The sequence below is a fragment of the Leucoraja erinacea genome, chromosome 1 (genome assembly GCF_028641065.1).
Source record: "Leucoraja erinacea ecotype New England chromosome 1, Leri_hhj_1, whole genome shotgun sequence".
NCBI classification, from domain to species: domain Eukaryota; kingdom Metazoa; phylum Chordata; class Chondrichthyes; order Rajiformes; family Rajidae; genus Leucoraja; species Leucoraja erinaceus.
Genome location: NC_073377.1, coordinates 25,306,008 through 25,331,167, shown reverse-complemented (window position 1 = coordinate 25,331,167; position 25,160 = coordinate 25,306,008). Strand labels below are relative to the sequence as shown.

General features: G+C 44.2%; 1 protein-coding gene across 1 annotated transcript in view; it reads right to left on the bottom strand.

Annotated features, from left to right (window-relative positions):
• The window catches only part of oacyl (O-acyltransferase like), a 93,854-nt gene that overhangs the window by 49,253 nt on the left and 19,441 nt on the right, over positions 1–25,160 (bottom strand). The window contains exons 2-3 of the mRNA XM_055647238.1: positions 4,473–4,638; positions 4,302–4,380 (exon numbers count right to left, since the gene is read on the bottom strand). Of these exons, the coding sequence (XP_055503213.1) occupies positions 4,302–4,380; positions 4,473–4,638 (245 nt within the window). The remainder of the gene's footprint in view (positions 1–4,301; positions 4,381–4,472; positions 4,639–25,160) is intronic.

Genomic DNA, 25,160 nt, shown 5'->3' with positions numbered 1-25,160 from the left:
ACAACAATAACCCACAGAGTGTGCCAGCCTGCTGCATAAATTTACTATGTGTAGGAAGATACTGCAGATGCTGGTTTAAACCAAAGATAGACACAAAAAGCTGGAGTAACTCATCGGGACAGGCAGCATCTCTGAAGAGAAGGAATGGGTGACGTTTCAGGTCGAGACCCTTCTTCAGACTAGTTAGGAACTGGGGAAATGAGAGATATAGACGCTGAGAGATGTAGAGAGATAAAGAACCATGAGTGAAAGATATGCAAAAAAGTGACAATGATAAAGTAAACAGGCCATTGTCAGCTGTTAGTTGGGTGAAAACGAGAAGCTGATGCGACTTGGGTGGGGGAGGGTTGGAGAGAGAGGGAATGCCGGGGCTGCCCGAAGTTAGAGCTGTTCCTCTAAGTTGCGTTTAGCCTCACTCTGACAATGCAGGAGATCTAAGACAGAAAGGTGAGTGTGGGAATGGGAAGAACAATTAAAGTGTTTAGCAACCAGGAGATCAGGTAGGTTCAGGTGGAATTACTAGCCTGCTATAAGTGTCCCATTTGAAAATATGAGAGTTGTAGGGGACATGCAAAACTACAGAGACTAAAAAGGTTACAGGTTTGATCCCATGCCTGTGCTTTGATTAAACTTACTGTTCCTGGGTGAGGAAGGAATGTAACAAGGGATTTCAAGAGTTAGATTTAGCTCTTAGGGCTAAAGGAATCAAGGGATATGGGGTAAAAGCAAGAATGGGGCACTGAATTTAGATGATCAGCTCTTTAAAGTATTTAGCAAATTTGGAGATGACACAAAGCTGGGTGGCAGTGGGAACTGTGAGGAGGATGCTATGAGGATGCAGGGTGACTTGGACAGGTTGGGTGAGTGGGCAGATGCATGGCAGATACAGTTTAATGGGGATAAGTGTGAGGTTATCCAATTTGGTGGCAAAAACAGGAAGGCAGATTATTATCTAAATGGAGTCAAGTTGGGAAAAGGGGATGTACAATGGGATTTGGGGGTCCTTGTTCATCAGTCAATGAAAGTAAGCATGCAGGTACAGCAGGCAGTGAAGAATGGTGGCCTTCATAACAAGAGGAGTTGAGTATAGGAGCAAAGAGATCCTTCTGCAGTTGGACAGGGCCCTAGTGAGAACACACCTGGAGTATTGTGTGCAGTTTTGGTCTCCCAATTTGAGGGAGAGCATTCTCGCCATTGAGGGAGTGCAGCATAGGTTCACCAGGTTAATTCCCGGGATGGTGGGACTGTCATATGTTGATAGAATGGAGCGGCTGGGTTTGTATACTCTGGAATTTAGAAGGATGAGAGGGTATCTTATTGAAACATATAAGATTATTAATGGTTTGGACACGCTGGAGGCAGGAAACATGTTCTCGATGTTGGGGGAGTCCAGAACCCGGGGACACAGTCTAAGAATAAGAGGCAAGCCATTTAGAATGGAGACGAGGAAAAACTTTTTCACACAGAGAGTGGTGAGTCTGTGGAATTCTCTGCCTCAGAGGGCAGTGGAGACTGGTTCTCTGGATACTTTCAAGAGAGAGCTAGACAGAGCTCTTAAAGATAGCTGAGTCAAGGGATATGGGGAGAAGGCAAGAATGGGATACTGATTGTGGATGAGCAGCCGTGATCACATTGAATGACGGTGCTGGCTCGAAGGGCTGATTGGCCTACTCCTTCCTGCACCTATTTTCTATTGTCTATTGTCTAATGTCTATTGAATGGCAGTGCTGGCTCGAAGGACCGAATAGCCGTCTCCTGCACCTATGTTTCTATGTTTCTAAGAGAGACATAATTTACAATTATTTTCCAGTTGGTGAGGCCACAGTTGAAGCGTCGTGTTCAGTTTTGGTCACTCAGCAATAGGAAATATGTTTAGTTTGGTTTAGTTTAGTTTAGAGATAATAGCATGAAACAGTCCTCTCAGCCGACTATCGATCATCTGTACACTAGTTCTATGTTATCACATTTTCGCATCCTACACACTACGGGCACTTTACAGAACCCAATTAAGCTACAAACCTGCATGTCTTTGGAATGTGGGCAGAAACCGGATCACCCAGAGAAAACCCATGCAGTCACATGGAGAATGTTCAAACTTGTATATAGAGCTGGAAAGAGTGCAGGGAAGTTTTATAAGGATGTTTTATAAGGATGTTGAGGGTCTCTGCTATAAGGAGAGGTTGGGCAGCCCTGGACTTTATTCCTTGGAGCGCAGGAGGATGAGGAGTGATCTTATACTGGTGTCAGAGGTTACGGGGAGAAGTCAGGAGAATGGGGTTAGGCGGGAGATAGATCAGCCATAAATGAATGTCGAAGTAGACTTGCTGGGCCAAATGGCCTAATTCTATTTCTATCTCTTATGATCTTATGATCTTATAGAGGTAAATGCTCATGATGGGAATGGGTAGCTTGAATGCAGAGTCGTTTACCCAGAGTACCGGTAGTCGAATTAAAAACCAGAGGACAGAAGTTTAAGGTAAGGGGGGAAATTTTTGATAAGAAATTGAGAGGCAATGTTTTCACATAGAGGGTGGTGGGTATATGGAACAAGCTGCCAGAGGGAGTAGTTGACAGGTACTATAATAACATTTAAAAGACACTTTGACAGGGACATGGAAACAAATGGTTTAGAAAGATATGTCAAATGCAGGCAGGTGGAACTAGTATCGATGGGGCATCAGTCGGCATGGACAAGTTGGGCCAAAGGGCCTGTTTCCGTTCTGTATGAATCTATGACTAAGAACTTATATTGTGATATATGCACTTCTCATGAGTTATTTTCTTAATCAAATCCTCTCAAAATAATTCTACAAACAATTTCTCTACCTTGCAACACCCAATTGTCTAAATATCAACTAATGACTGTCCTTTTAAAAAGGTCTTCCTAAGTGATCCCTTCCCTGCTTTAAGCAATCCAAAATGTGGGCTAGGGAAATTTGATGTTGCAATTTATTAATAACCATATAACAATTACAGCACGGAAACAGGCCATCTCGGCTCTACAAGTCCATGCCGAACAAATTTTTTTCCCCCTTAGTCCCACCTGCCTGCACTCGTACCATAACCCTCCATTCCCTTCTCATCCATATGCCTATCCAATTTATTTTTAAATGATACCAATGAACCTGCCTCCACCACTTCCACTGGGAGCTCATTCCACACCGCCACCACTCTCTGCGTAAAGAAGTTCCCCCTTATTACCCCTAAACTTCTGTCCCTTAATTCTGAAGTCATGTCCTCTTGTTTGAATCTTCCCTATTCTCAAAGGGAAAAGCTAATGACCTAGAAAGACTCGTTATTGAAGACTTTATTTTCTACTCAACACTGCCACTTCACTGATCCAGTCCGATAAGCAACAAAAATGTGCATGATTTCCTTCAGTTGACCTATTGTTGTGTACACTTGGGTGTACCCAAACCCTTGGTCTACCAACATGCCTCTAACCTCTAACCTGGTATGGGCTTAAATTAGCAGATTGGAGACATAAGGAACTGCAGGTGCTGGAATCTTGCGTAGAACACAAAGTGCTGGAGTAACTCAGCAGATCAGCCGGCATCTCTGCAGGACATGGATTGGGATCCTTTCAGATTGGAAACATTCTTCAGTGAAGAAGAGTTACTCCACTTACTCCAGTACTCTGTGTTTTTTCTTTAAGTAAGCACAATGTCTTTCTGCTCTAAGGGAAAATGTACTCTCCACCAAGTTGGCAGAAACTCGCCTGCTGGGAATATTTCAGCTACTTGCTTTGGAGTTTCTTAAGTATTTCCAACTGAAATAAAAAAATGTACATTTTCACATTTCATGTAAGGTAGGCAGAACCGAAGGGCACTCCCTTTAGCCTTACTATAAAAAGGCCTAGCTACTACCACGGCTCATATGCAAAAGCCTTTTGTGTGGCCAGGAGACGGGGAGAAAAACTCCCATGCGAATAAACAACTTTGGAGGTGGAGAAAAAGGAAAATGGAAGATAACAAAAATTAAAACCACAAATTGCCCACAATAGGACAATTTATCACTAATCTAGTTCCTTTATTTGCTCAATATCAAAACTGAGTTTAGTCAGAACTTGATTGATTGGATTATCATAACAACCTATACTTCTATGCCGCTTTCCATCTAGCAGGTTAATAACTAAATGTGAATGGAATAGAAGTTGTTCTGCCTCCTTCTCACCCACAAAGCAGCACACTGTCAATGCACTTTAACCAGGGATCAAACTAAGAAACAACAGAGCACAATGATAGCAGATGCCATGGAATGTTACATATGTATAATCTGTTATAACACTTTTACAATCTTACCAAGCCATTCAAGCATCAATATATCATCTTTCTTACAAGAACTGGGCACACAAATAGCAACAGTATATTCAATCTTGCCCTATTCAAAACAAAAGAGAAGTGTTATTGCTGAATCAGCTCTATGATACAAAAGGCAAATGTATCACTTTTTGTTCTGAGTTCATGCTGTACCTGTTGAATTGTAAATTTACAATACTGGCCACTAAAATTCCCAGAAGAAGCTTGAGCTGATGTACATTCACTATATGATCCCAATCGATCAACATTTCCATGTAGAATATTGCTGCCTTCCTTTCCAATGGAATCATACACTGAATTTTCCAAGAGAAAAAAAAGTCTTTATTATTTGCTGAGGAAGACATTTTTAGACACGAGTTAGTTCAGAAATTAACAATTAGTGTAAAGACATTTAAAACAATCATGGACAGGATACTATGAGTGTTGTCATGTTGTCTACATTTTGTTGTTGTTGTACAGCAAATGTGGCAATGAGGAACATTATCTAGACATTTTAGCTAAATGATATCAGGAAGCTGGGACAGGTTACCCTGGAGAAAGGGAGATTCAAAACAATAATAATAATAATAACAACAAGTTATTATATGCTACAATGCTGATAATATTCACAGTATTGAGTCCCCAACTATCATCATAACTTCACAGAAACCTAATGATTTCTAGACAAGGAATATTAAACCATCCTCCCAGAAAATTGAGGGATATTATATTTATGATTGCCATAAACCTCAAAGTTTTGTCTTCAAACATAGAAGAATTTTTCAAAAAGGTTCAAATGTATTCATTTGTGGGATATTGTTGTCAGTCGCAAGACTCCTTTTAATGTCCTTTTTTTTCTCCTTCCGCCTCTTCCCCACCTGGGCGCTTCTGCCCCTCATCCGTAACCCACCTCAGACCACCTATCGGCCTCTGACCCACTACTGCCCTCTCTCGTCTTAATGCATAGAACACGGTTCGGCGGGCGGCACGGTGGCACAGCGGTAGAGTTGCTGCCTGGGTTCAATCCCGACTACGGGTGCTGTCTGTACGGAGTTTCTACATTCTCCCCGTGACCGCGTGGGTTATCTCCGAGATCTCAGAGGACAGGATGCTGTATGCTGTATGCTCATGGGGCAGGATGCTATAAACAGGAAATTAGGGATGTGTGTAGCAAAGGTACAGCGGGTATCTTGGGTGACTTTAATCTACATATAGATTAGGCCAACCAAATTGGTAACAGTGCTGAGATGGAGGATTCCTGGAATGTATACAAGATGGGTTTTTAAACAAATATTTGTAGAGGGTGTTGTGTAATGAGGACGGATTGCAGCCTGCAGTCCGTTTGTCTTTTCTGTTTTTTGTTTTCTCTTGTCCCGTTTTTACAGTTTATTTTGGTTTATTTAGTTGTGTATGTGTGTGTGGGGGGGGGGGGGGGGGGGGGGGGTGTAACATGTTTTTTTGGCTCTTCCTTCGGGGGGATGCGACCTTTCCTGCCGTATCCCCCGTCTCCGTCTCCGTCTGCGCTGAGGCCTATCACGGAGCTGGCGGTCTCCAACTGGTTCCGACCTTGAGGCTGCGGAGGCAGAGCCAGGACTTACCAATGCGAGGCTGGCCGACTTTGGGGCTGTGGTTGCGGTGCAACCCAACTTCCGACCCGACTTTGGAGCATCGGAGATTCGGCCGCGGGCCAGTGGACGACATCATCGGGAGCTCGCAGGTCACAGCTGGTGACCTGTTTTTCCGGAGTTCCCGCAACTACAGCTGTGTCCACTGGACTGGAGGGCGACAGCTTCGGCAGCTTCGACCGCCCAGGCCCGCGAAGTTTGAACCAGCCCGTTTTCCGGCCCGATTCAGCCGCGGGACTTACCTACCATCACCCGGCAGGGTCACAACATCGGAGGCTTGGATTGCCTCAGCGCAGAGGGAGAGCAAGCAGGGAAGAGACAATGACTTTGGGACTTTAAACTGTGTTGAGTGTTTGTTATTTATTCTATGTTATGACTGCAATCTAAACCATTTCATTGAACTGAAAAGTGCAATGACAATAAATTGAATCCAAAAATTAGTTAGTGATCCTGTTGTGCAAGGCCCCTTGGGCAACAATGGTGGTGGAATTCTGCATTAGGAGGGAGAGTGACACTGTTAATTCAGAGACTAGGTTCCTGAACTTAAGGAAAGGAGACTTTGAAGGTATGAGATGGGAATTGGCTAGGATAGACTGGAAAATTATACTTAAAGGGTTGACAGTGGAGATGCAATGGCGAAGATTTAAAGACCGCATGGATGAACTCTAGAAATTGTTCATACCTGTCTGGGGAAAAAATAAAACTGGGAAGGCGGCTCAACCGTGGCTGATGAGGGAAGACAAGGATAGTGTTAAATACATGGAAGAGGCAGATAAATTGGCCAGAAGAAGCGGCCAATCGGAGGGCTGGGGGAAATTTAGAACTTAACAGAGGAGGACAAAGGGGTTAATTAAGAGGAGGGTGGGGAAAGAGCATGAAAGAAAGCTTGTGGGGAATATAAAAACTGACTGTAAAAGTTTATTTATATATGTAAAAAGGAAAAGATTAGTGAAGCCAAATGTAGGTCCCTAACAATCAGAAACAGATTAATTTATAATGGGAAACGAGGAAATGGCAGAACATTACTTTGGTTCTGTCTTCACTAAGGAAGACACAAACAATCTCCCGGAAATACTAGGGGACCAGTGGGAGGGAGGAACTGAAGGGAATCCACATTAGACAGATGATGTTAGGTAAACTGTAGGGACTGAAGGCAGATAAATCCCCAGGGCCTGATGGTCTGCATCCCAGAGTACTCAAGGAGGTGGCCCTAGAAATTGTGGATGCATTGGTGATCATTTTCCAATGTTCTCTCGACTCTGGATCAGTTCCTGTGGACTGGAGGACAGCCAATGTAACTCCACCTTTTAAGAAAGGAGGGAGAGGGAAAACGGAGAATTATAGACCAGTTAACCTTACATCGGTATGGTTAATGAAAGATGCTGGAGTCAATTATTAAAGATATAATAGCAGCGCATTTGGAAAGCAGTGACAGGATCAGTCAAAATCAGCATGGATTTATGAAGGGGAAATTATGCTGGACTAATCTTTTGGAATTTGTTGAGGATGTAACAAGTGGTATGGATAAGGGAGAGCCAGTGGATGTGGTGTATCTGGACTTTCAATAAGCCTTTGCACAAGAGATTAGTGTGCAAAATTAGTACAAGATACAAGATACAAAATAGATTTTAATTGTCCACATGTGCCAGATGGCACAGTGAAATGAATTCCCATACAGCCATACAATAAAAATAAACAGGACTCAACACACTATAGAATTTAACACAAAACATCCCTACACAGCAGAATCAAAGTTCCCCACTGTGTAGGAAGGCACCAAAGTCAGCCTCTTCCTCCACTGTACCCCGTGGTCAGGGTCTCCCTAAGCCCTCCGCAGTTGCAGCTACGGGCGGCCCGATGTCCAGGACCGCTCGCTGGGGTGATACAAGTCCGACGTCGGGGCTGCGGGATGTCCTCAGCGGCGTGGACACAGAGTCGGCCCCCTCCTACCGGAGTCGGCGGCTTCCAATGTCCGTAGGCCGCGCCGGGTGGAGACTGCTGCTGTAGGCCCTCTGCAATGCGCCCCAGGACTCCACGATGCCGTTCAGCGCCGCCCGCGTTGGAAGCTCTCCGCACCAGAGCTTCACGATGTTGGAGCAACGGCCCAACGCTCCGGAGGTCCAAACAGCGACCCAGGTAGGCATCGCCCGCTCCGCGTTGACTCCAGCACTGCGCCGCCGCTGAAACAGCCCTGGTCCGGTTTCCGGTCCCCGGCAGGAAAGGCCGCTCCGATCCAGCTGGTAGGCCGCGAGGTGGGGGGGGGGCGAGGGCGCGACTCGGAGAAATAGTCGCGTCCCCGCCAGGAAGAGACTAGGAGACGTTTCCCACCTTACCCTGCCCCCCTCCCCCACATAGAAAAGTAAAAGTTTCCCCCTAAAACAGACTTTAGACTAACTAAAAATAATAAAAAAGATAGAAATGACATACAGTCTGTAGGTAGAGGCTGCTGCCAGTGCAGCGCCCCTAGTGGTTATAAGGTGTAGGGTATTGACATGGATGGCAGACAGGAAGCAAAGAGTAGGAATTCAGAATGGCAGGCAGCGATTTGTGGGGTGCCACAAGGCTCGGTGCTGGGACCCCAGTTGTATACAATATATATTAACGATTTAGACGAGGGAATTAAATGTAAATGTAACATCTCTAAGTTTGCGGATGACACTAAGCTGGGTTGCAGTGCGAGCTGCGTGGAGGATGCTATGAGGATGCAGAGTGACTTTGATAGGTTGGGGGAGTGGGCAGAAGCATGGCAGATGCAGTATAATGTGGATAAATATGAGGTTATCCACTGGTGGCAAGAACAGGATGGTAGATTATTATCTGAATGGTCAGATTAGGAGAAGGGGAGGTGCAGCGAAACCTGGGTGTGCATGTACATCAGTCACTGAAAGTAGGCATGCAGGTACAGCAGGCAGTTAAGAAAGTTGGCCTTCATTGCAAATGGATTTGAGTTTAGGAGGAAGGAGGTCCTTCTGTAGTTGTACAGGGCCCTGGTGAGACCACACCTGGAGTATTGTTTGCAATTTTACTTCGGAGTCACGTGAGTGACTACATGAAGAACCCCGCCAGGACGCATGCGTGTCATATCGCTACACACATTGCAATGAGTCACAGCAGGGGGAATGACGTTCCCCTTAGCGACAAAATTTGAAAGCCGGGAACAGCAGGTAAGGAGACTGCGTTCCTTCCACTTACCTTACAGGTGGAGGCATGGACCAGATCAACGAAGGCTGCGAAAAAGCTGGCGGGGGAGAACCGCGGAGTTGCGGGCAGCCAGCAGCAGCAGCCAACGGCACGCCAATCTCCCGTAATGGGAACAGCTGTGCCCAACTCCGCTCCCGCACCGGCCACGGCCGGGCGGTAGAGCGAAGCAAAAAACTAACAGAGTCGTTGACTCCGATGAGTCCGACTCTGAATAGCCGCGAGCGGCCAGTGCCCGTGAGCATTGGGGCCGGTTGGAGCGGCTGGGAGGGGGGAACTAGAGCAGCCACGAGCGGCCAGTGCCCGTGAGCATTGGGGCCGGTTGGAGCGGCTTGAGGACAGGAGCAGCCGCGAGTGGCCAGTGCCCGAGAGCATTGGAGCCAGTTGGAGCGGCTGTTGGAGCAAATACTCCAAAGTGACAGGCTCCGGGAGATGGAGACTAGTCACAGTGGGCAGCTAGTAAGTCCTACAGCAGTACCTCTTGTAGGGCTGCACAGTGTTTCTCCCTCATCAGAGGGGAGTACAGGGGGTCAATTCTGGGCTGACCCTGAAGAGGGGTGCAGAACATACCCCTAGTGCACATGGGGTGCAAGAAAACCTATTGGATATGGTGTCCCAGTTTATTCAACCCGACCAAACTGGCCAAAACCTGGAACCTAAAATAGCTGCAAGTATCGACTACTTGTCATTCAACCAGCTATAAGGACAGGCATTATTGGACACCACAGCAAGACACTTACCACCAGGGAACTGCAAAACACTGAATGTTCCCAGTGTCAACCAGTGTATTTGAAAACATGTCGGAGCCTCAATCAGAGCCAGGGACTTGAAACTACAGCAAGTTCTGAAAGTCCTAACGCGGGAATTACGGTTTTCGCCCGCACAATAAATAAAATAGACATGACACAAGATCACCAGGATGCACTGGCTTTATTTTGCAACTACCAATACGAGTAAACAGCATTAGGAAGAGTGCCATCCAACCGGCTTTAGACCCTAATTTGCAGGCCTATGCAAACCTGGAACCTCCAAAACACCAATATTACTATTTGGAGGCAACTTATCAAAACAGGCAAAAGAACTTGACGAAGAGGGTAAAACCCTGGGGCTCATTAAAGCAACGTCTAAAAACTACTTCGGCCAGAAACAGCACCCCTACGCACCACCAGTCGGCCAAGACAAACTGGTGAAAGCTCGAAGGCCAGAAACACTCAACATTGGTCTTTTTTAGGCCATGGCCCAGACCGATCTTCTTGGGGAATGCGCTAACCCTCAACACCGACCCAACTACAGAACCAGACACCGGCGCCTCAACATCCACGGAGGATGCCGAAAAAGTATCAAACCTACCAATAATAACCATGGAGGTAGGTGGGTCTGGTTCCTTACGAGGTTGGTGGGAAATTACAATTCTATCTGGATGCATGGAATAAATTAACTACCGATATTTATATTTTCAGAAGTATAGGGTTATACCATAGAATTTATACTAAAACATAACCCTCCAGTTGAGCATGTACCGAACCGAATGTTCGTGCTTACGGGCAAAGAAAAATCAAAAGCGCATGCTGAACTACAGTGGCCTTATAAAAAGAAGTAATGGAGGAAACCCAACATGAATCACAGGAATTCGTGTCCAAAATCTTTATCATAAACAAGATGGTGGTTGCCGCATCATCATAGATTTGACTAATTTGAATACCTTCGTACTATATATTCATTACTAGATGGAAACCTTTGTTACTGCTATGCAATTGATTTCCTAAGGTTACTACATGGCAAGCATCGATTTAAAGATGCTTACTATACAGTACCCATTAGAGGTGAACACAGATGTTATTTAACACAATGGATCATCTGGGGTTCACCCTTAACTCAGTTCACAAACTCAGTGACTTTGCCGAAAGAAAAGGTTACAGCCTTAATCACTGCAGCAAAATCATTGACATCATAAACCCATCCATCAGACTGGTAGCAAGAATAATTGGTAATAGTGGCTGCGTTTCCAGCCACACAAATCGGACCTGCACATTATCAAAAATTACAGAGGGCAAAATATGAACACTCAAAAATTATGGTGGTCATTTTGACAGACCAATGAAGCTACCAACAGAGGCCATAATGGAACGAAAATGGTGGAAAGATAACATTAGGCATTGTTCCAATCCAAACATTATAAGCAACCCGTCTATGGTACTACAAACTGATGCCAGTGCACTTGGTTGGGGTGCTACCAATTCCATCTCCAGCTGTGGGGGAGATGGAATGCACAGGAGGCATCATTATTACAAACACTGGGCATAAACTACCTGGGAATGTTAAGTGCATTCCATGGCTTTAAGTCATATTGTTCTGGGTTAAATCACCAGCATGTTAGACTACATATTGACAACACCACCGTGGTAGCATATATCAACCATATGGGTGGAAACTAATCGACATCATGTGACAATCTGGCCAACACAATTTGGCAATAGTGTATCCAGAGAGATTTTGGATATCAGCTACCTACTTACCAGGTAAACTAAATTTAGTGACAGACACCAGGTCACGCAAATTCAATGAAAACACTGAATGGATGTTGGATAAAAATGTATTTGTTGAAATTACAGCACGGTATGGAACACCAGATATCGAACTATTCGCATCCAGGCTCACACCAGTTATCGAGTTATGTTCATGGGAACCAGAAACTGGGGCAGCGGCAACAGATGCATTTTCGCTGCATTGGGGGATATTGTTTATTTATGCATTCCCTCCTTTCTGCCTCATCAGTCGGGTATTAAGGAAAATACAGCAAGACTCCGCGTCTGGTATTTTGATAGTACCCGATTGGCCTACTCAACCATGGATCTCGGTAATACTCGACATGGTATTAGAACCATGCATCACCATCCATCATAGACCTAATTTACTGGTTCATCCCGCAACAAGGAGTAGTTACCTATGTCATAATTTTATAAACCTATTAATTTGTAGAGTTTGAAAGCACCTCTACTACACCTGGGACTGACGGACCGAACAGTGGATATTATTTCAGCGGCCCACAGACAGTCCACCAAAAAACAGTACTTGGTGTCATCAAGAAATGGGAAGTACTGTCACAACAATAAACATCACCCACAGATCTATGAACATCCCGTCTGTTCTGCAATTCCTGGCTAGCCTCCATTATGATGAGAGGCTCAGTCATAGTGCCATCAACTGTGCCAGAAGTGCTCTGTCAACATACCTGTGGCAAGGAACAGAGCGGCATTCTGTTGGGACACACCCTGGTAACCAAACTCATGAGGGGCATTTTTAATGTTAATTCCCCAAGAACCAGGTACTCCCAAATATGGGATGAGAGCATTGTACTGACCATGTTAAGAAACTGGTCTCCCGCTACAGCTCTGTCCCTACAGAAACTGACTATGAAAACAGTCATGCTGATGGCCTTGGTCACGGCACAAAGGGTCCAGTCGCTACAGAAACTAAGGCTGGACAACATGACTATTTCATCTGGAAATTTAACTTTTCACATCAATGAATTAGTCAAACAGAACAAACAGGGGTCAGCAGACCTAAAAACAGAATTCAGGGCCTACCCGACAGATGGTCGTCTCTGTATTGTAACACACTTACTATTATATATGGAGTATACTAAGATCATCAGAGGCAAAGAAATGTCACTTTTAATCAGCTACAAACAGCCACTCAAAAAAGTGACAGCCCAGACAATCTATAGATGGCTAAAACAGGTCCTAATAAAGGCTGGAGTAGACACTAGCATTTTTAAATCTCACTCCACCAGGGCTGCAGCTACATCGACAGCTATGAAGTTGGATGTTCCTATGGACCAAATCCTCAAGACAGCAGGATGGTCAACGGAGAAAACTTTCCAATGATTTTATAACAGACCAGTCATTGAACCTGGAACATTTGCAGAAACAATTTTAAGTTCTGTAATATAATTTTACCCCATAAATAGGGGCTATAATTTGATATTAATATATTTATCGTTGGGTTTTCAATATCGTATTGATGTCTAATGATGTTAACACTATTCTCCCCATAATCAAGGCAGATGTGATGCATGGACTCATTTCCACGGCATGAAATCACAGAGCTTTAAAATCTTCACGTAGTCACTCACGTGACTCCGAAGTAAAATAGTAAGATTAAACGAGAACTTACCAGTTTGAAGTTTGATCGTTATTTTATGAGGAGTAACATTGAGGGATTACGTGCCCTCCGCTCCCACCCTTGATCATATACTCAACTGGTATCTCTTCTCTAATCTTACTATGTTTAGTCATTACAGTTATCTGTGATTTCACACCGCTGCTTTGAAGAATGACACGCATGCGTCCCGGTGGGGTTCTTCACGTAATCCCTCAACGTTATTCCTCATAAAATATCGATCAAACCTCAAACTGGTAAGTTCTCGTTTAATCTTACTATTTTGGTCTCCTAATTTGAGCAAGGACTTTATTGCTATTGAGGAGGTGCAGCGAAGGTTCATCGGGTTAATACTGGGATGAAGGGACTGACATATGATGAAAGAATGAGCTGACTGGGCTTATTCCATTCTATTCCTTCCTTCTTATTTCCATCTATTTTGAGATGCCAACTTTAATTGCATCCTATATACAATAGAAAATCCACTTTTTCTCATTTTAATTCCCGATCACCCCCATGATTTTGTAATTATATTTCATATGATTGCTCTGCCTGCAAATCCACGCACTTGTGCATTTGAAATATTAGCTCCAACATCGCACAACATTTTTAGGTTAAAGGAAGCATTTACAGTACTTACTCAATAAGGCATACTCTTCTGGAGTATCAGACTGGAGGTCTTCAAGAAATTCAATGCTGTCTTCCAGGCACTTTGAAGAGAGATTTCGATCTAAAGTTCTACATCGTACCAGTGACAGCATAAAGAAAATCCAAACTGCTCGCATTTTTGCTACCTGGTGAATCTTCCAATGCTGCCCCTTAGATTTATACATGTTCACATGAACGTTTGTGATGTCACTTCAGATCATGTCCTAATGATGCTATCAAAATGGTACGTCAAAAGAACCATACTTACACCATGGAAAATTTAAAGCATGTAATTGGTTAGATTCAACGGAGAACATGACATAAATTGAAACTCATGCTGAACATCTTTTCCACTGAAAGATACGTATGTCCATCAGATCTATTTCCTCTCTGAGTGTACAATAATCATAACATCTTTTCAGGTACAATACTGATTTCCTTCATCTTTGTCATGGTCATTACTTGTGAAAGCAGATTTATTCACGTTGGTTCAGACCTCGTTACGAACTGGTTTCCACTGACGACAATCCCTAGTAAGCAGTATCCAGAGGACAAACAGCCAACAAGCAATTAAATATCGTTTGGAAACATGATTTTGCAAGGAAATGATATTTGGAAAAAACAAATTAAAATAAGTTGAATTCAATTGCACCAAATTAAAAAAAAGTTCACCAAACTTGTCAAAATTATTCACACCTAATTGGTCCTTTCAAAATAGAATAATTATTATTACACAGGCAAACTTGATTGCTCAATGAGAATGTTTGTGTCGAAGTATTCAATAGAGAATACATGGCCTGCTGTGGTGTTTACCCAGTAATTTCATTTCGGAGTCACGTGAGTGACCATGCGAAGAAGGCCGTCAACCCACATGCGCATCAATACGTCCACGCATGGTGCCACGACTGGTTGACAGGCGCGTTGCTCCTGACACTGGTAAGTTAAAAGACCCGCAGGTAAGTTCTAAAGCTTATTCTGAGGTCGTTTTGTCGTTCAAACTTGTTTGCAGATTCACTACAAGTTCCTGAACGATAAATATGGACAAAATGAAGACTTGGAGAACCGGAGCGAGACTCGCCACAGAAGACCGCGGGGCAGCGGGTAGCGGGGGATCGCCAACTTCACCACCCTAGTCGTTGACATTAATACCAGCGACTGCAGACTTGGTGACTCTGCAGAGCACTGTGGCTACCCCAAGGGTGGGGAAAGCCAAGCAGAAGTCTGCAAGGCCTATAGACTCAGATAAGTCAGGCCAGGACGGTGCAACTCCCACTATGGGTAGCGTCGCCGGATGGAGCACCTCATGGAGAGGATGCTCCATCATGACACACTCCTTGGATCCGAGTTATATCAGCGCGGGTCTCCGAGTGAGCCCGTGGCAGCACCTGGTACAGGGCTGCTAGATGTCTCCCTCTCTGAGGAGGGGAACATCCATAGTCAGTTGTGGGCTGGCTCAGTATTCGCCGGTATATCCGGTGAACATACAATGATGCACGGGCAAGAAACGGAGATACCAGCCATAGCATCAAAATTTGCGATACCACCACAAATTGGGGAGCCGCTCGAAGAAGAGCTTGCGGCCAATATCAATTACTTGGCTTCGCACCAGCTCCAAGACAAAGTAATGTTGGACACAGCCAGGGGGCACACCACACACCCATCAAGTGTCCATCTTTAAATGTAACGGCTGTCAACAGCTCGATATGGAACCATCTGGGTGGAACCATCAGAAACCAGGAGGTAAAACTCCAAAAAATCCTGGGCCTGCTGGCCTCAGGTATCACAGCCTTTGCAAGGACTGTGGATACGGTTCCTTTATCGGAGAATCAACAAGATGTGCTTACTTTACTATGCAACGCGCACTTCGAAATTAATTCTTGCCCTAACGTGGTCGCTTGAGCCGTACGGCATGCGGCAAGCGCGACCAAACCAGAAGCGGGAGCCACGCGGAGGTCGAGTGAGTGACACGATGCCGAGGCGGCTGCAGGCTGGCAGGCCGTTGCCGCGCGGAATGTTTATACACAGTCAGTTTATCGTAGCCCCGTGCGATGGTGGGACCAGCTCCGCACAACTCCATACGGCTCCGGCGATCGAAGTGGGACCGGCCCCGCGAGGCCGTACGGCTCAAGCGACCATGTTAGGTCGCGCTTGCCGCATGCAGGCACATGCTGGTGGGACCGGCCCTTTAGGGCGCACTTGCCGCATGCAGGTCGCATGCCCATGGGATTTATACCGTCTGGCGCGTGTGCGGTATAAATCCGCGTCTCCTCCTTTCACCAGTGAAGTGACCGGGGACGGAACCAGAGACCTGCCGAGTGGAGGTGGTGAAATAGGCGAGCTGGGTGCTGAGCGCCGTGGAGAGGCCGCGGGGGACACAGTCTGTGGTTGTTGAGCAGTCGGCCCAGCAGTGGGAGGGTCGATAAAACCTGTGACCTCTGGATACGGAGCCGCAGGATGTGGTTCCTTCACAGGAAGGAGATGCTGACGGTTATGTCTGTAAATGTCCCCCGTGCTGCTCTGCCCGTACCCCAGCAGCTGTTGCAGCCACAGGTCCGTTCACCTCCCGCGGTCCAGAGACAACTCCAAATGGAGGCGTGGGTTCGTATCCCACTTCTGACATCATATAATGAGTCGAGTCGTACGCACGTCAAGGTACAACATCTGTTTATTAAAGTTCACTCGCAGCAATCTTCTGCATGGTGTTACAGTAAACTAGCAGCTACTCAGACTAATTACTTAAGCAGACTTCTGATAATATAAACTGCATAATAGGCAGAGCTTCTACTAACAAGCTCTACATTTGGTTAGTAAGAAGTAAACAATCTACACTGTGTGTGGATGGAACTGGGAACCAGTGTCAAACTGCACGGAAATAGACCCTTTGAATAACTGTGAGGGAGAGCTGTTCCTTCTTGTGGTTTCAAGCACTTGTATTTTCTGCCCAATGAGACAGGGGGAGGAGAGGCTATGACGAAGGTAAATATAGTCCTTGATTATGTTTGCTGATTTCCCGAGGCAGCGCGAAGTGCAGGTGAAGTTGATGGTGAGGAGACTTGTCCGTGTGATGGACTGGGCGACATCCACAGCTCTCTGCAATTTCTTGTGGTGTTTTGCAGAGGTGTTGCCAAATGAAGCTATGATGCATCACAATAGAATGTCATCCAAGTGAACTACAGACCAAAGCTTGTGAACTATTCATCAGCCTGTGGTTAAACATGGAATTTTATATTTAATAAACTTTTAATTTTTTTATATAATCAACCAGTTGCTGCTCCTTTAATGTTGTTTAAGAACCATCCTGGTCTTATATGTGGATACAGAATTATTTATGTTACTCTTGAAGCTACATTCTCCTTGTCTATTGACCAACAGCTATCTCTCAACCAGAATGCACAACCAGATTATCTGGATAATCATCTAAATGGTATTTGAGAAGTAATTTTGCTATTATTTTTCTTCACATTACTGCAGTAACAGTAGTCCAAAGGTTATCCATTAGCTATGAATCACTGTGCCTTGGTAATGTGAATGGCACTTTAAAAATGCTAGTACTTTAGTTCTTTCAGTTTTCTTTCCTGAACGCATCGAAGTTGTGAAAGCTCTGCTAGTGAATCCATATTCATGAAACCAGAGAATAAAAATCCAAGTTTGTCCTAGAACCAATTCAACCTAGTCTTCAATTCACACAGCATCCTGGTGAACCCCTTCTGCATCTCTAAAGTCTCTGTAATGCCTATTTCAAACTTTTCCCATGTCCAGCTTTCCATTGCCATTACTACAGACAGGTAGGAGTGAACTTACGCAGACGATAAGATCCTCAAGTCGTCATTTCCAGTTTAATTGATTCTTTATTGAAGTAGTTGTACAAACAAATAGATGATTCATACCAGGTATTCCTTATTCTCATACAAGCTGTATCTTTCCATTCTCTCTCATCTGGTATGAACTGTGCACTCTCTCTCCCTTGACTGGTCTGACCTGGTCAGTCCCTGTGACCAAGCTCGAAGAGCCGAAGGGCCTGTTTCCACAATGTATCTCTAAACTAAACTAAACCTAACCATGCTGGTATATGGTCGGGGAACATATATGATAAGTTTTAATCTGCAATTTGAGAAGGAGAAGGTAAAATCAGAAGTGTCAGTATTGCAGTTGAACAAAGGGGACTGTGGAGTCATGAGGGAGGAGCTGGACAAAGTTGGCTGGAAAGGAACCCTAGCAGGGATGACGATAGTACAGCAATGGCAGGAATTTCTGGGAATAATCCCAAAGATGCAGGATCATTTCATTCCAAAGAGGAAAAAATATTCTAAGGGGAGTAAGAGCGACCGTGGCTGACAAGGAAAGTCAAGGACAGTATAAAACTAAAAGAGAAAACGTATAACATATCAAAGATGAGCTGGAAGCCAGAGGATTTAGGTACGTTACAAAACCTACCTTCAGCGGCGCTGCAGTTCTGTCACTGGCCGTGTGCGTGACTTTGGCGTCTTTGAGAGGGGGGCGGGTTTAAAATGCCGTTTTCTCCAGCCTGTTGAAATAGATCTTTGTCAGGCTGTTTAGTTGCTGAAGAAAAATCGCTCCGACATTCGTTTTATTACGTTTTTTAAAAATAGTGCTGGAGAATTTAATAGTAGGAGTAAATTAAAAATCGTATTCTAAAGCCGTCCACGCCGACAACGGGATGGATCTCACGTACGGGACAAAGCAAGGTACGCCGTTTAATTTTACATATAAACATGCTTCTTAAGGTGCCTTTAATCAAAATTTCATGTTGCGAAAAGGTGATTTAGGCCCCATACGAACCGGCAGTGTTTTTCCTGCCGATATGGGGTTTAAATTCACCGCGAATGCAACATTAATAGAGTTGGCGGCGCGACTCACCAGTTGTAGTTGCAGCGGCCCCTGCAGCCTGTCTCTGTCTTTTTTTATTTTTTGTCTAGTTAAATGTAGTGTTGGTGTTTTTTAATACTAGTTTTAAATGTGTATATGTGGGGGGGGGGGGGGGGGAGGGGGAAACCGTTTAAAATCTCTTCCCTGTTCGGGAGACCCGACCTTTTCCCTGTCGGTCTCCGTTGTCGTTGGGGCCTAGCACCGTGGAGCGGCCTCCAACCTGAACGACCCGGGGGCTCGGGAGACTGCGGAGCTGCGGACTACTCACCATCGTGGGGCTGGCCGGCCTCGGAGCGTGGGGAGCGGTGGTGACTCGCTGCTGCAACGCGACTCCTGGGGCTCGGAGGCTCCAGCAACGCAGCTGCAGGTCCGGTGAACTGGGACATCGGGAGCTCGCGGGTCCGGGGGGAGAGAGAGACCGCTTCCCGGAGCTCCCGCAACGCGACTTCTCCAGCCCGTGTCGCGGGGTTGGAACGACCCGGAGCGGGGACGTACATCGCCCGGCACGGCTTCATGGCCGTGGGACATTCCAGCGCCCGCCGGGGGCTCCAACTTTGTGACATTTAGACCGGGAGCGGGGCCGTAAATCGCCCGGCACGGCCTAAAATGGCCGTGGGACTTATCATCGCCCACCTGGGGCTTGGATATCGGGAGAGACATGGAGAACAGGGGAGAGAAAAGACTTTGCCTTCCATCATGGATGGATGTTTGTGTGAATTAAATTGTGTGTATGTCTAGGAAATTGTCTTTGTTTGTATGGCTGTGGAAACAGAATTTCGTTTGAGCCTCACTGGGGCTCAAATGACAATAAATTGTATTGTATTGTATTGTATTGTATTCCAATTGATCGCGTTCCACAAAATCTCACTCGCAAGATGATTTAAATGGCCATTAATTTACTGGAATTAAGCACTAAATTCATTCCATTTAGCCTATAAATTCATGACAATGAGATTTAAAAATCATGTTATATTGTGAATTCTTGTGTGAATGTTATTTGGACACTTAGGCTATTTAAAAATGTTAACCTTTTCTTAAGAAATGGATAGATGTTTAGATCTAGTAATTGAATTTTGTAATTAGCTACAATTAGGTAACTAACTAATTATATGCTTAAATTCTAGGTCATCCAAGTAAGATTGTTTCATATTTGTTTCAGAATGCTTCAATAATAAATGAAAATTTCATTCAGTTCTCTTAATTTTTAAGAAAGTTATGGGCTTTTGACTGTCCTTGATCACAGCTTTTGAGTTAAGTCAATGGAAAAGCAATAGGGAACAAGATGCTAATTTCCGAGTATGATAATGCCCATAACTTTTTTAATACTGAAGATATGAAAGTGAATTAGGTGTCAAATTAAACTTCCATTTATGCCTTAACTGATGGGATAAATTGCAGACTTGATTTTTAAAATCTCAAAATTTTGTAACATTACTAGAGGATTGGGCAACTTTTAAAGATCAACAGAAGATAACTAAAAATACATTACATGGAGAAAAGATGAAGTACGAAGGTAAGCTAGTCAAGAATATAAGGGAGGATAGTAAAAGCTTCTTTCGGTATGTGAAGAGTATAAGCTTAGTTAAGACAAATGTGGGTCCCTTGAAGACAGAAACAGATTAATTTATTATGGGGAACAAGGAAATGGCAAACGAGTTGAATAGGTACTTTTGTTCTGTTTTCACTAAGGAAGACACAAACAATCTCCCAGAAGTACTAGGGGACAGAGGATCTAGGGTGACGGGGGAACTGAATGAAACTCACATTAGGCAGAAAATGGTGTTGGATAGACTGGTGGGACTGAAGGCTCATAAATCCTCAGGGCCTAATGGTCTGCGTCCCAGGGTACTCAAGGAGGTGGCTCTAGAAATTGTGGAAGCATTGGTGATCATTTTCCAATGTTCTATAGATTCAGGATCAGTTCCTGTGTATTTGAGCGGATCTAATGTTATCCCACTTTCTATGAAAGAAGAGAGAAAACAGAGTTTTAGACATGTTAGCCTGACATCGGTGGTAGGGAAGATGCTGGAGTCAATTATTAAAGATGTACTAGCAGTGTATTGAAGTAACGGGATAGCATAGCAGGATCGGACCAAGTCAGCATGGATTTTTGAAGAGGAAATCTTGCTTGACTAATCTTCTGGAATTTTTTGGCGATGTAGCAAGTAAAATGGATAAGGGAGAGCCAGTGGCTGTAGTGTATCAGGACTCAGAAAGCCTTTGATAATGTCCCACACAGCAAAATTAGAGCACATGGAATTGGGGGTAGGATATTGACATTGACAGAAATGTGGTTGTCAGACAGGAAACAAAGAGCAGGAATTAACAGGTCCTTTCATAATGGCAGACAGAGACTAGTGAGGTGCCGTAAGGCTCGGTGCTGGGACCGCAGCCATTTACAATATATATTAATGATTTAGATGAAGGAATTAAAAGTAACATTAGCTAATTTGCAGATGACACAAAGCTGGGTGGCAGTGTGAACTGTGAAGAGATGCTATGAGGATGCAGGGTGACTTGGACAGGTTGGGTGAGTGGACAGATGCATGGCAGATGCAGTGTAATTTGGATAAATGTGAGGTTATCCACTTTGGTAGCAAGAACAAGAAGGCAGATTAGTATCTGAATGGTGTCAGATTATGAAAAGGGGAGGTGCAACGAGACCTGGGTGTCCTTGTCCGTCAGACAATGAAAGTAAGCATGCAGGTACAGCAGGCAGTGAAGAAAGCTAATGGCACGTTGGCCTTCATAATGAGATGTTTGAGTATAGGAGCAAAGAGGTCCTATGTTACCGACATTTGGGGTGTCCAGAACCAGGGGCCACAGTTTAAGAATAAGGGGTAGGCCATTTAGAACTGAGATGAGTAAAAACATTTTCACCCAGTGTTGCGAATTGGTGGAATTCTCTGCCTCAGAAGGCAGTGGAGGCCAATTCACTTCAAAAGAGTTAGATAGAGCCCCTAGGGGTAAAGGAATCAAGAGATATGGGAGGAGGCAGGGATGAGGTACTGATTGTGATGAGCAGCCATGATCACAGTGAATGGCTTGAAGGGCCCGAATGGCCTACTCCTGCACCTATTTACTTTATGTTTCTATGGGCATGTACATGCACCAACACAAACCCCTGCCCAACCACACTGTTCTCTGGTTCCACACACACACACACACACTGAACAATGCTGATCCTCGGTTCCACACACACACCCGAACACACCGGTATCACCTGCACACCCAGACATGCTATTCATTGGATCTGGCTGTACACCTAATCACAGCAAAATCCGGTTGTGCACACACCTAACGATGCCAGACCCCATCTCTGCCGTACAACTAACCGTGCCGTTCTCCACATTCTCAGCTGAATCACATTGTTTATTTTTGCCTCCATAACTCAACAAGGAGAAAAAGAAAACCTTCATCCCAGTAAGTGTTCGGGTTGGATACAAATTTACTTCAATCATCAATAGGCCACATATAAATTGAATGTACCATTTTAATTCTGCTAGTCACCAAATGATTAAATAAATAAGTGGAAACTAAAAAAAAGATTCTCAGGAAATAGGGTAAACAATTTCCATAATGCAAGGGATGCAAGCATGGAATGGAAGACGGAAGCATTAGATCCCTCAGAGAGTTTTTTCAGCACTGAGACCCAAAATGGATTTTGTGTTCAACCTTAAATTTTAATGTCTCATTTTCAGTCTGAAACTTTTCACATCCACATTGTCACTTTCTAATGAAAAATCACCTCTCACACCCTGTTCTTTAATCTAAAATCCACTTTCCACGAGTTAAATTTGACCACATAACTTCACACCATCTGCTAAAATATTGTTACTGGACAGATTCAACCCCACAAACTAAGCAAGAAGCAGAGGGGAAGAAAGGCCAGTACAAAATATTCATTGAACTCTGCAGCTCTTCTGAAACAATATGCACTGCATTTGAATGAAATGACACATAAGTCATTCTTTCTCTCTATTTAAATGTGTATAGGAAGTTAAAGTCCAAGATGTTGCCTTGTGGCTTTGCAAACCTAAAATAGAAATGTTTATATCCATGAGTCACTGAATTCAGATAAGCTTCGCCTGATGACTCTACCTTACAACAAGAAAGTGTAATGTTTAATAAATAGGAAATGGAATATAACTACATAGAATTAGATGGTGCTTTGAAGCAAATGTGTTACTTTGCAAGGTGGGAAACAAGGGTATGAATCACTCTATTTTTCTCTCTGGAGAATGTGCAAGAAAGCTGTTTTCCAATCTGCTCCAGCCTCCAGCAAGTGCAACATTTTGTCCTCTTCTTTGGGAAGAAGCTGCTGCTGATGCCCACGGCAGCTGAGATCCATGTTTTATTGCCACAAGCCTGCATTCCTCATTTTTGTTGGGCAATTGGATCAGATTTAAATACTTATTTAAGCCACACGACTCACTACTCCAATACACTCAATCCAAATCACATTACTCCATAAAACTGGTGCGGTCAATCAGCAATTATACTTTCAGACAGCAATCATTCACACATAAGTTGGAATGAGGGTCATTTCATACAATTTTCAAATATCAGAAAACGTGACATGCTTCCACCAGTAATTAATGTGTAAACAATGACTGCACAGCAACTTAGAGAACACATGTTAATTATTGAGTGGCTGTGGAGAATTGCATCACTGAGTGACAAACGTAAAAATATTCCGTCTAATTTTAGCTTTTGACAAGTTTTCTTCAAGTCTGTCACTAATCAAATCATTCAGAATAAAACTTGTCACGAGTTTGACAAAACAGCATGTCATATAAAAGCCAAAAGTAAAACGCAAAATAAAAGGAAATGCTGGAAATACTCAGCAGATAAGGCAGCATCAATGGAAAAAGAAACAGAGTTAAAGCCCTGTCCCACTGTACGAGGTAATTCAAGAGCTCTCCTGAGTTAAAAAAAAAACCCCCAAAAACTCGTGGTAAGCATCTAGAATGTACATAGTGGGTACGCCGGAGCTCGGGGACGTCTCTTAGCGGTTCATTACGCTAACGGCAGGTACTCGGGAAAAGCAGTAAGCTCGGGAAGACTCGTGAAGATTTTTCAACATATTGAAAAATGTCCACGAGAACTCCGAGTACTTACAAGCGGCCATTACCGAATCATGGCAAACTCGGGAGAACTCTTGAATGAACTCGTACAGTGGGACAGGACTTTTAGAAACATAGACATAGAAAATAGGTGTAGGAGTAGGCCATTCGGCCCTTCGAGCCTGCACCGCCATTCAATATGATCATGGCTGATCATCCAACTCAGTATCCCATCCCTGCCTTCTCTCCATACCCCCTGATCCCTTTAGCCACAAGGGCCACATCTAACTCCCTCTTAAATATAGCCAATGAACTGGCCTCAACTACCTTCTGTGGCAGAGAATTCCACAGATTCACCACTCTCTGTGTAAAAATTGATTTTCTCATCTCGGTCCTAAAAGACTTCCCTCTTATCCTTAAACTGTGACCCCTAGTTCTGGACTTCCCCAACATTGGGAATAATCATCCTGCATCTAGCCTGTCCAACCCCTTAAGAATTTTGTAAGTTTCTATAAGATCCCCCCTCAATCTTTTGAATTCCAGCGAGTACAAGCCGAGTCTATCCAGTGTTTCTTCATATGAAAGTCCTGCCATCCCAGGAATCAGTCTGGTGAACCTTCTCTGTGCTCCCTCTATGGCAAGAATGTCTTTCCTCAGATTAGGAGACCAAACATGTACGCAAATCTCCAGGTGTGGTCTCACCAAGACCCTGTACAATTGCAGTAGAACCTCCCTGCTCTTATACTCAAATCCTTTTGCTATGAATGCTAACATACCATTTGCTTTCTTCACTGCCTGCTGCACCTGCATTCCTACTTTCAATGACTGGTATACCATGTCACCCAGGTCTCGTTGCATCTCACCTTTTCCTAATCGCCCACCATTCAGATAATAGTCTACTTTATCTTTAACATTTCAGGTCACATATCCCTTGAGAGAACTGGGAGATGTAACTGAAAGTTAATTATAAGTTGCAGAAAAAGTGGTAATAGAGATAGATAAGGCAAAGGAAACAGCAACAAATCCGAGGCATGGTTTCAACCCAAAACAACAACCTTTATTTTCCACACAAAGGATGGATAAGCGAACTCTAGCAGTTTGTTTGTAGGTCTAGCTTCCAGCAACTGCAGTCTTTTGTGTTTCAAAGGCAAAGTAAATAACCGCAACAGAGTGAACGCAGGTTAAAAATCTAAACGGTGCGGTTAGTGGTTGAGTATGCTTCTTTGTCAAGATTACGTCTCATTAACAGCAACGTTTCGGGACATGACCTGTGGGCC